The following is a 12,997-nucleotide window of genomic DNA, read 5'->3' as shown; positions in this document are numbered from 1 at the left end:
GGGATTGAACCCAGGTCTCCCGCATAGCAGGTGGATTCTTTACCATCTAAGCCACCAGGGAAGCTAAAGAATACTGGAGTGGGTAGGTTGTCCTTTCTCCAGCGGATCTTTCCGACCCAGGAGTCAAACTGGGTCTCCTGCCTTGCAGGCGGATTCTTTACCAGCTGAGCTTCCAGGGAATATCAAGTATTATAAAAAAAGGAAATCCCTTGTTGCTTTATGACACTGCAATATTCAATATTTGAATGTTTGTTGCTCATATTTACAAATATAAATAACTTGTGTCACGCAAACTTAATGCTGCTGCTGCTAAGTTGCTTCAGTCATGTCCGACTCTGTGCGACCCCTCAGACGGCAGCCCACCAGGCTCCCTCATCCCTGGGATTCTCCAGGCAAGAACACTGGAGTGGATTGCCACTTCCTTCTCCAATGCATGAAGGTGAAAAGTGAAAGTGAAAGTGTACTTATTCTGACAATTCATCCATGGATTATTTTGTATTTTATTTTACTTAATCATATCATCTATCAAGGTTAGCTGTATATTTTAAGACATTATTTATTTTAATATGTAAAAATACATGCTCATTTCTGTGTACTAGAAGTAAATGACTTTTCTGTAACTAATGAGATATACAGTTTTTCTCCTTTAAACTAGATATGTTGTAAATTATACTGAATGATTTTTGAATGTCTATAGCAAAACAAATATTTTATGGTCTAATATCATTTTGGCAACCCAATACAGTATTGATTGAGAAATACTATGGGCAGAGGATCCTGGCAGGCTACTGTCCATTGGTTACAAAGGGTTGGACATGACTGAACAGCTAACACTTTCAATATCATTTTATATTCTGCTAGATTTTGTTTGTTAATATATTTGAAAACTTTTAAAGTCTATTTTCATGAATGAAATTGACCAGTGGTTATTCTTTTTTTTTAGTAATGTCCTTGCTTAATTTTGGTATTAAGTTAATATTGCTCTCAACTTTGGGAAATTTTGTCTATTTATCTACCAGCAAGAAAAGATATATCCAATTGAATGCAGAGTTCCAAAGAATAGCAAGGAAAGATAAGAAAGCCTTCTATAGCAATCAATGCAAAGAAATAGAGAAAAACAGTAGAATAGGAAAGACTAAAGTTCTCTTCAAGAAAATGAGAGATACCAAGGGAACATTTCATGCAAAGATGGGATCGATAAAGGACAGAAATGGTAGGGACCTAACAGAAGCAGAATATAAGAAGAGGTGGCAAGAATACACAAGAGAACTGTACAAAAAAGATCTTCACTACCCAGATAATCATGATGGTGTGATCAGTCACCTAGAGCCAGACTTCCTAGAATGTGAAGTCAAGTGGGCCTTAGGAAGCATCACTATGAATAAAGCTAGTGGAGGTGATGGAATTCCAGTTGAGCTATTTCAAATCCTGAAAGATGATGCTGTGAAAGTGCTGTACTCAATGTGCCAGCAAATTTGGAAAACTCAGCAGTGGCCACAGGACTGAAAAAGGTCAGTTTTCATTCCAATCCCAAAGAGAGGCAATGCCAAAGAACGCACAAACTACTGCACGATTGCACTCATTTCACATGTTAGTAAAATAATGCTTAAAATTCTCCAAGCCAAGCTTCAGCAATACGTGAACCGGGAAGTTCCAGATATTCAAGCTGGTTTTAGGAAAGGCAGAGGAACCAGAGATCAAATTGCCAACATCTTCTGGATCATAGAAAAAGCAAGAGAGTTCCAGAAAAGTTATATTTCTGCTTTATTGACTATGCCAAAGCCTTTGACTGTGTGGATCACAATAAACTGTGGAAAATTCTGAAAGAGATAGGAATACCAGACCACCTGACCTGCCTCTTGAGAAATCTGTATGCAGTTAGAACTGGACATGGAACAACAGACTGGTTCCAAATAGGAAAAGTAGTACATCAAGGCTATATATTGTCACCCTGCTTATTTAACTTCCATGCAGAGTACACGATGAGAAATGCTAGGCTGGAAGAAACACAAGCTGGAATCAAGATTGCTGGGAGAAATATCAATAACCTCAGATATGCAGATGACACCACCGTTATGGCAGAAAGTGAAGAAGAACTAAAGAGCCTCTTGATGAAAGTGAAAGAGGAGAGTGAAAAAGTTGGCTTAAAGCTCAACTTTCAGAAAAGTAAAATCATGGCATCCGGTCCCATAACTTCATGGCAAATAGATGGGGAAACAGTGGCTGACTTTATTTTTTTGGGGACTCCAAAATCAGTGCAGATGGTGATTGCAGCCTTGAAATTAAAAGACGCTTACTCCTTGGAAGGAAAGTTATAACCAACCTAGACAGCATATTAAAAAGCAGAGACATTACTTTGTCAACAAAGCTCTGTCTAGTCAAGGCTATGATTTTTCCAGTAGTCATATATGATGTGAGAGTTGGACTGTAAAGAAAGCTGAGAGCCAAAGAATTGATGCTTTTGAACCGTGGTGTTGGTGAAGACTCTTGAGAGTCCCTTGAACTGCAAGGGGATCCAACCAGTCCATCCTAAAGGAGATCAGTCCTGGGTGTTCATTTGTAGGATGGATGTTGAATTGAAACTCCAAAACTTTGGCCACCTGATGCGAAGAGCTGACTCATTTGAAAAACCCTGATGCTGGGAAAGATTGAAGGCGTGGGGAGAAGGGGATGACAGAGGATGAGATGGTTCAATGGCATCACTGACTCAATGGACACGGGTTTGGGTAAACTCCAGGAGTTGGTGATGGACAGGGAGTCCTGGCGTGCTGTAGTCCATGGGGTCGCAAAGAGTCAGACATGACTGAGCGACTGAACTGTACTGAACTGAACTGAACATACTAAATTGCCAAATGCTTAGTGGCTTTATACAACAAACCTTTATCATCTTCTCAATATAATGATAATTTTAAGCTATAATAAAGAGATAAAAGATAATAAGTAGAGAAATGAAGTTAACAAATATTGAGAAAAGCTTATCTAGGTGGTCCTGGTATGAAGTATTTCTGTGGTGCAGTCAACATTTTGGCTGGGGCTGCAGTGATCTAAGGAGAAGGCAATGGCACCCCACTCCAGTACTCTTGCCTGGAGAATCCCGTGGATGAAGGAGCCTGGTAGGCTGCTGTCCATGGGTTCGCTAAGAGTCGGACACAACTAAGCAACTTCACTTTAATTGGAGAAGGAAATGGCAACCCTCTCCAGTGTTCTTGCCTGGAGAATCCCAGAGATGGGGAGCCTTGTGGGTGGCCGTCTATGGGGTCTCATAGAGTCGTACACGACTCAAGTGACTTAGCAGCAGCAGCAGTGATCTAAAAGCTTGCTAGAGAATTTACTTTCAGGATGGCTCCCTCATCCTGTTTTGTTTTCTTGCAGCTATTGACATTGGAAATTTCTCTGAAATTTGACCTTTAAGCACTTCTATAAGGCTTCCTTTCTGATCAAAGTAAATTTCACATTACATTGAATCATTTTAAAGTGAACAATTCTGTGGTTTACAGTACATTTAAAATGTTGTGCAACCATCTCACTATCTACTCCCCAGATATTTTCATCAACCCTCAGATACTCTTCATATCCACCAAGCAGTCATTTTACATTTCTCCCTCCCCTCAGTCCCTATAAACCACTAATCTGCTTTCTATCTTGATGGATTTACCCATTCTGGATGTTTCATACAATATGTGGACTTATAAGCTACACTTCTTTCACTTAGGGTAATATCTTAGCATGTTAAAATAGTAACATATATCATTACTTCTTTCTTTTCATCATCAAATAATATTTTATTGTTTGGATAAACCAAATTTTATTTTCTATTTATCAGTTGATACTTGTATCATTTCCACCTTTTGGTTGGTAAAGCATCTGACTGTAGTGCGGGAGACCTGGGTTTGATCCCTGGGTTGTGAAGATCCCCTGGAGAAGGAAATGGAAACCCACTCCAGTACTCTTGCCTGGAAAATTCCATGGACTGAAGAGCCTGGTGGGTTACAGTCCATGGGGTCGCAAAGAGTCGGACACGACTGAGCGACTTCACTTTCTTTTCACTTTCATTATATATGTATGTGTATATATATATATATATTTTTTTCTTTACTATTATCTGTTGAAGAACACTTAGATTCTTTCCATACTTAAGCTACTGTGATTAATGGTGCTATGAACATGGGAAGATGTTCATATGTACAGCTATCGCTTTGAGATAATAAACTTTCCTTTTCCTTTGAGTATATATCCTGAAGTGGGACTGCCAGATCATTATATATATATATATATATATATATATATATATATATATATATATATATATATATATATATATATATATATGTATATGCTTCCCAGGTAGTGCTAGTGGTAAAGAACCCACTTGCCAATAAAGGAGACTTAAGAGATGTGGGTTTGATCTCTGGATTGGGAATGGGAAGATCCCCTAGAGGGGGGCATGGTTAATCCCCTCCAGTAATCTTGCCTGGAAAATCCTATGGACAGAGGAGGAAGGTGGGCTACAGTCCATAGGGTTGCAAAGAGTTGAACACAACTGAAGCAAATTAGCACAGTATATATTTATATATATATACACACAAATTGTATAAAAAGCTTTGCCTTAGGAAATTTTGACCACTCAAAATTTGGAACATACTTGTTTTTAATACTCATCAGATTTTCTTTTTTTCTTTCTTATTGTCTAAATTCAGTGACTATTACAGACCATGTTCAGCCAGGTTGGTTAAGGGCAACATGAAATGTGGAGAGGGTTGGTCCAAGAATTAAACCTCCTTGACCTTTTTCTCAAACTCTGGGCTACAGTAAGCTGTGTGGCCTGGCGATGCCATTAACCTCGCAGTGAATCATCTTCCCGGCAATATGACTATGGAGTGTTCAGCATTCTTTATAGAGTCAATGAATATGTTATAATTTTCACTCTTAAGGTACTGCTGTGAATGCTGCACCAGAAGAATGAATACAAATAACAGGGGAGACATTATTAAATCTCATTTTTCCTGGTGAGAATATCAACGTTAAAGTTCAGAAGAAATCTGTATCAATTAGGACTTATTTAAGCAGAAAGGGGGGATTTATTGATTTCATTACAGATATATTTATAATTTCTTGAGAAATTTTCATACTAGTTTCCCAGTGGCATCACCAGTTTGCTTTCCCACCAACAATGTACGTGAGATCCCTTTTCTCCACGTCCTCAACAGCATGTTATCTGTTCAGTTCAGTTCAGTTGCTCAGTCATGTCTGATTCTTTGTGACCACATGGACTGCAGGATGCCAGGCTTCCCTGTTCATCAGCAATTCCCAGTGCCTGCTCAAACTCATGTCTATTGAGTTGGTAAAGCCATCCAACCATCTCATTCTCTGTCATCCCTTTCTCCTCCTGCCTTCCATCTTTCCCAGCAGCAGAGTCTTTTCCAATGAGTCGGTTCTTCCCATCAATATTGGAGCTTCAGCTTCAGTATCAGACCTTCCAATGAATATTCAGGACTGATTTCCTTTAGGATGGACTTGTTGGGTCTCCTTGCAGTCCAAAGGACTCCAAGAGTCTTCTCCAACACCACAGTTCAAAAGCATCCGCTCTTAGGTGCTGAACTTTCTTTATACTCCAACTCTCATATCCCTATATGACCACTGTAAAAACCATAACCTTGACTAGATGGACCTTTGTTGGCAAAGTAATGTCTCTGCTTTTTAATGCCCTGTCTAGATTGGTTATAACTTTTCTTCCAAGGAGCAAGCATCTTTTAATTTCATGGCTGCAGTCACCATCTGCAGTGATTTCCAGTCCAGTTCAGTTCACTCGCTCAGTCGTGTCTGATTCTTTGCGACCCCATGGACTGCAGCACACCAGGCCTCCCTGTCCATCACCAACTTCCAGAGTTTACTCAAACTCATGTCCATTGATTATTTGATGCCATCCAACCATCTCATCCTCTGTTCCCTTCTTCTTCCATCTTCAATCTTTCCCAGCATCAGGGTCTTTTCCAATGAGTCAGTTCTTTGCATCAGGTGCCAAAGTATTGGAGTTTCAGTTTCAGCATCAGTCCTTCCAATGAATATTCAGGACTGATTTCCTTTAGGATGGACTGATTGGATCTCCTTGCTGTGTAAAGGACTCTCAAGAGTCTTCTCCAACACCACAGTTCAAAAGCATCAATTCTTCAGCCCTCAGCTTTCTTTATAGTCCAACTGGCACATCCATACATGACTGCTGGAAAAACCATAGCAGTGATTTTAGAGCCTAAGAAAATAAAAAAGTCTGTCACTGTTTGTGTTGTTTTCCCATCTGTTTGCCAAGAAGTGATGACTAGATGCCATGATCATAGCTTTTTGAATGTTGAGTTTCAAGACAGCTTTTTCACTCTCTTTCAGTTTAATCAAGAGGCTGTTTATTTCCTCTTCACTTTCCACCATAAGGGTGGTGTCATCTACATATCTGAGGTTATTGATATTTCTCCTGGCAATCTTGATTATAGCTTGTGCTTCACCCAGCCAACATTTCACATGATGTACTCTGTGTATAAGATAAATAGCAGGTGACAATATACAGCCTTGATGTGCTCCTTTCCCTATTTGGAACCAGTCTGTTGTTCCTTGTCCAATTCTCACTGCCTCTTCATGACCTGCATACAGATTTCTCAGGAGGCAGGTAAGGTGGTCTGGAATTCCCATCTCTAAGAATTTTCTTCAGTTTGTTGTGATCCACACAGTCAAATGCTTTAGCGCAGTCGATGAAGCAGAAGTAGGTGTTTTTTTTTTTCTGGAACTCTCTTGCATTTTCTAGGATCCAATGGATGTTGGCAATTTTGTCTTTGGTTCCTCTGCCTTTTCTAAATCCAGCTTGAACATTTGGAGGTTCTTAGTTATCTCTTAGATAACAGACATCCTAACAAATGTAAAATTTCATCTCATTGTGGCTTTGCTTTGCATTTCCCTGATAATCAGTGACATTGAGCACCTTGTTATGAACATGTCTGCCATTGTATATCTTCTTTGGAAAAATGCTTATTTAGATGAATTGTCCCTTTTTTTCTATTAAGTTGTATGAGTTTTCTGATTATTTTGGCTTAACTCCTTATCTAATAGGGGTTTACAGATGTTTTCTCCCATTCTGTATGTTGACTTTTTGTTTGATGATTTTGTTATCTGTACAGAAAAGATTCTTTACTTTTTAGTTGCTAAATTGTAAATGTTCATTATATGATCCAGATACTAGTCACATATCAGGTATCAATCGCATTTTTTCTTCTTTTTTCAGTTTTACTTATACTTTCTTGATAGTGTCCTGTGAAGATTCAAAAATTTTTGTTTTCATGAAGTCCAATTTGTCTATTTTGTTGTTGTTGTTGCTGCTAATGTTTTGGGGTCATATCTAAGAAATCATGGTCAAATACAAAGTCATAAAGGTTTACTCCTATGTTTTGTTATGACAATTGTATTGTTCTAGCTGTTGCATTTAGGTCTTTGATTCACTTTGAGTTATTTTTATTCAGGTGTGACGTAAGGATCCACATTCATTGTCTTGCATGTGGATATCCATGTATTCTAGCATCAATTTTTAAAAGACTGTTTCTTAGTATCCTTGTAAAAAGTGAGTTAACTGTAGATATATGAACTATCTCTGTGTTCCTTATCTAATTTCTTAGATGTGTATTTTTATCTTATTTCCAGTATCACATTTTTTGACTACTGTACCTTGGTAATATGGTTGGAAATTGGGAGATATGAGAGTTCCAGTTTCATTCTTCTTTTTAAGGTTTGCTTTGTCTCTTTGGGGAGCCTTGTACTTCCATATTATTCTGAGGATTAGCTCTTCCATCTCTAAAACAATCAATTATGAATTTTGATAGTGGTTACATTGTGTTTACGGGTCAATTTTGGCATATTGTCATCTTGCCAGTTATTATTATCTCACCAATTAATTATTTGAGTCCTTGAACACATGATGCCTTTCCATTTATTTAGGTTTTCTTTAAATTCTTTTAACATGTTTTGTAGTCTTCAGTGTAAAAGTCTTGTACCATCTTTGTGAAATTTATTTCTAAATATTTTATTTTTTGTTTGTACCATAAGTAGAATTACCCTAAATTCTTTTTTTTAACTTTTGTGCTAATTTATTTTTAATAGGAGGATAATTGTCTTACAGCATTGTGTTGGTTTCTGCCATACAGCAACATGATTCAGCCATAGGTATACGTATGTCCACTCCTTCTGGAACCCTCCTTCAACCTTCCACCACATCCCACCCTTCTACATTGTCACAGAGCACCAGGTTTGACCTCACTGCGTAGCAGATAATTTCCACTGGCTGTCTGTTTTATATGTGGTAGTTTGTGTGTTTCAATGCAACTCTCTCAATGTGTCCCACCCTCTCTTTTCTCCACTGTGTCCACAAGTCAGTCTCTATATCTCCATCTCCACTGCTACCCTGTAAAGGCAGTCACTGGTATTATCTTTCTAGATCGCACATATATATGCATTAATATGTGATACTTGCTTTTGCTCTTTCTGACTTACTTCACTCTGTATAATAGGCTCTAGGTTTATCCACTTCGTTAGAACTGACTCAAATGTTTTCCTTTTTATGGCTGAGTACTATTCCATTGTATATGTATACCAGAACTTCTTTATCCATTCATCTGATGGTGGATATCTAGCTGGCTTCCATGTCCTGGCTATTGTAAATAGTGCTGCTCTGAACTTTGGGGTCCCTGTGTCTTTTCCAGTTATGTTTTCCTCAGAGTAAATGCCCAGTAGTGAGATTGTTGGGTGGTATGGTAGTATTACTCCCAGTGTTTTAAGGAATCCTCATACTGTTGTCCATAGTGGCTGTATCAATTTATATTCCCACTAACAGTACAATAGAGTTCCCTTTTTCTCTACACTCTCTCCAGCACTTATTGCTTATAGATCCTTTGATAATGGCCATTCTGACTGGTGTGAGGTGATCCCTAACTGTAGTTATGATTTGCATTTCTCTAATAATGAGCAATATTGAGCATCTTTTCATGTGTTTTTTAGGCATTCGTATGTTTTATTTGGAGAAATATATGTTTAGATCTTCTGTCCACTTTTCAATTTGTTTGCTTTTTTTTTTTTTTTTGGTATTGAACTGCATGAACTACTTGTATATTTTGAAGATTAATCCTTTGTCATTTGTTTCCTTCATTTTTATTTTCTCTCATTCTGAGAGTTGTCTTTTCAACCTGTTTACAGTTTTCTTTGCTATGCAAAGGCTTTTAAGTTTAATTAGGCCCTATTTGTTTATTTTTGGTTACACTTCCATTATTCTAGGAGGTGAATCATAAAGGATCTTCCAGTGGTTTATGTCAAAGAGAGTTCAGCCTATCTTTTCCTCTATGAGTTTTATAGCTTCTGGTCTTACATTTAGGTCTTCAGTCTATTCTGAGTTCCTCTTTGTGTATGGTGTTAGAAAGTATTCTATTTTCATTTTTTGCATGTATTGATAACTATCTATTTTCCCCAGTACCACTTACTGAAGAGGCTGTCTTTTCTCCATTGTATATTGCCTCCTTTGTCAAATATAAAGTTCTCAAAGGTGCTTGGGTTTATCTCTGGGCTTTCTATCTTGTTCCATTGATCTATACGTCAATTTTTGTGCCAGTACCATACTGTCTTGATGACTATAACTTTGTAGTATAGTCTGAAGTCAGGACGCTTGTTTCCTCCAGTTCCACTCTTCTTTCTCAAGATGTTTTTGCTATTTGGAGTCTCATGTACCATAAGTGGAATTGTTATTGTAATTTTTTTTAAAGATACTATAGCAAGGAAAAGCTTTTCCTTCTCTCCCATTTAAGTATTTATTCATTTATTTATATAACTGAATTCTTAGAGTCTTATTTTTATACTCCTTCATAACTGGTAATTATCTTAATGCTCAAACTATTTTGTATTTGGTAAATGAGAGCCCCTTTTGTATTTTTTGATGTTTTTCTCATTCCTTAAGGACTTCTTTAGTTATTGAAACGAGATATCCTGGCTCACCTTGTATTATACCTGGTATAGTCTCAGACTAGCTTTTGTCCAGGGACCACTGGCACATTTTCAGTTCAGTTCTGTTCAGTTCAGTTCAGTTGCTCAGTCGTGTCCGGCTCTTTGCGACCCCCATGAATTGCAGCATGCCAGGCCTCCCTGTCCATCATGAACTCCCGGTGTTTACTCAAACTCATGCCCGTCGAGTCGGTGATGCCATCCTGCCATCTCATCTTCTGTCGTCCCCTTCTCCTCCTGCCCCCAATCCCTCCCAGCATCAGGGTCTTTTCCAACGAGTCAACTCTTCGCATGAGGTGGCCAAAGTACTGGAGTTTCAGCTTCAGCATCAGTCCTTCCAATGAACACCCAGGACTGATCTCCTTTAGGATGGACTGGTTGGATCTCCTTGCAGTCCAAGGGACTCTCAAGAGTCTTCTCCAACACCACAGTTCAAAAGCATCAATTTTTTGGCACTCAGTTTTCTTCACAGTTCAACTCTCACATCCATACATGACCACTGGAAAAACCATAGCCTTGACCAGACCGACCTTTGTTGGCAAAGTAATGTCTCTGCTTTTTAATATGCTATCTAGGTTGGTCATAACTTTCCTTCCAAGGAGTAGGCACATTTTAGTGGATATTAAATTACTTAGATTTGCAAACTGATACCTTATAGATATGCATAATATCATTAACATATACAATTGCTTTTTTCTCTTTGTTTCAGAAAATCAAGTGGCATATATGGATACTAATCATTTTCTTTTCCATTTCTAATTTTAGTCCCTCCAGTAATCCGGGTGTATCCAGAGAGTCAGGCCCGAGAACCTGGAGTTACTGCAAGTCTTAGGTGCCATGCAGAAGGCATACCAAATCCTCAGCTTGGCTGGCTGAAGAATGGAATCGATATTACACCAAAGCTGTCCAAGCAACTCACACTTCAAGGTGCTTTTTACTTGCATTTTTTCTCTTAAATAACAATGCAGAAATTTCATACTAAAATTTATAACACATTTTACATTCTTTGGAGAAAAGAGAAAGTGATACTTGGTGACAATGTGTGCCATGAGTATGAAAAAAGTTATGTTAGTATCTAAGACATTATATTTGAAACAATCCTTTAATACTTTTAATGTTTTAAATAATCTTGTCATAATGATTAGTTATATCATTATTTTTATAAGTAAAATATTAATTGTTTTTCTTCTAAAACTTATCCACTAAATTATAGCAGATATGCTGAACAGAATAATTGAATTCCTTCTTTAAATTCACTTTTGATAAGACAATTTAAATGTTTAAATCATACATTAAAATATGTATTACAGAATATGTCAATAATATAGAAATACTTTAGGAAATATTTTACAGCACATTTTGCAAATGAACAAAGAGAAAACTCAAAATGTTACTAAATATGTTTCATGTTTGTGTTGTTTTAAAGTGATGTTCTTACATTCTAATATATAAAATAGTCTACATGTTCTAATAATCGAATATGCAGTTGTGATTAGTCATTATACAGATTACAATAACCACACATGTGTGGTATATAAAAAACAGATAATCTTTATCATATCAAATAATCAAAATAATTCAAAATTAATTGCATGTAGTTTTACAGATTTTATTTCCATTGTCAAGAGTAACCCAGAGATAGTCATTTTACTGAAATATCTGTTATGTGGCATTACATCCCTTATTCCATGCCTTTAAATTCCTTCTATTCTTACTGTTAGAAATGAATATATTTTCCTTATTTCTATATGAATATACTGCTACTACCATTCAATTTAGAGAGTGAATGCAATTTATTAGCATGCGTTTTTAAATAAATCTTTTAAAAACATTTACTTATCTATTTTTGAAAGTCAAGAATGACATATGAGAGTATTTTTGATCTTTCGAAGCTAAATCCTAACAATTTCATGTTAATATAAATAGGCAAAATAAATTTACATATTAACTTCTCTGATTGTATCTTGGTGTCTATTGTGTGAGAGTAAGATTGATCTGATTAACAGAAATCAAATTGAGTAAAAGTCTAATTAGTTTTTGATTTTGCAATCTCTTGCCCACTTGATAGCAGCAAAACATATTCTATAAACATAATATAGCCTTGTTTTAGAAATGTGTGCATGCTGTGTGTGCTGAGTCACTTCAGTTTTCTCTGACTCTCTATGACCCTGTGGACTATAGTCCACCAGTCACCTCTGTCCATGGGATTCTCCAGGCAAGAATATTGGAATGTGTTGCCATTTCCTCCTCCAGGGAATTTTCCCAACCCAGGGATCCAACCCATGTCTCTAATGTCTTCTGCACTGGCAAGCAGGTTCTTTAACACTAGGACTACCTGGGATACCCTTTATATGAGAAGAAAAATTTGGGGAGTTAGTTACAATCTTTACTCAACTTTTAAAGAATGAGGTGCACAGGAGTGTGAATTTCCATGTGACTTTGTCTATGTTAACACATTAACAAATTCTATGGTTATTTAATTATCTGTTTATTCATAAGATACTTATTTGTCCCTTTTATGTGAAGTCTAAGTCTAGGCACTAACTGAAAAACTATGTAAATAGATGGGATGTTATGAGAAGTAAAATTCTAGAAAAGAAATATTTTATTGGTAGCCAAATCAAGAGACTATCTGAAGGAGACTAATAATTAGCAAAGAGATGAGAACAAATGATATTACAGAAGAAAAGAAAGGAAAGCCAAAACTGGGAAAGGGCTCATCAACACTCTATGGACAGTCAAGGGAGATCATTAAAATACATTCATTAGTTAGTGATTAGTTTGTCACTGTGACATTTGTAAAATCAGTTTGCTGTGTCCTTAGAAATGAGAGATAGAAATAAAAATATCTTTCAAAATTTTGAAAGCTGGAAAAGAAAAAGTAGTAGCTTCTGGTGAAAAGGTTTAGGACTGGTGAAATTATTTCTTACTTCTTGGACAGTTTATTTTGGTTTGAAAGGACATAGGTAAAGAAAAAGAT

General features: G+C 36.9%; 1 protein-coding gene across 3 annotated transcripts in view; it reads left to right on the top strand.

The window, feature by feature from the left end:
- Positions 1-12,997, top strand: part of FSTL5 (follistatin like 5) — an 825,152-nt gene that overhangs the window by 642,031 nt on the left and 170,124 nt on the right. For all 3 annotated transcript variants that reach the window (XM_065904790.1, XM_065904789.1, XM_065904788.1), the window contains exon 8: positions 10,783-10,944. In XM_065904790.1, coding sequence (XP_065760862.1) covers positions 10,783-10,944 — 162 coding nt within the window. The remainder of the gene's footprint in view (positions 1-10,782; positions 10,945-12,997) is intronic.

Source organism: Muntiacus reevesi, chromosome 13 (assembly GCF_963930625.1).
Source record: "Muntiacus reevesi chromosome 13, mMunRee1.1, whole genome shotgun sequence".
Lineage (NCBI taxonomy): Eukaryota > Metazoa > Chordata > Mammalia > Artiodactyla > Cervidae > Muntiacus > Muntiacus reevesi.
The sequence above is the reverse complement of the archived record's forward strand: the minus strand, read 5'-3'. Positions and strand labels throughout refer to the sequence as shown.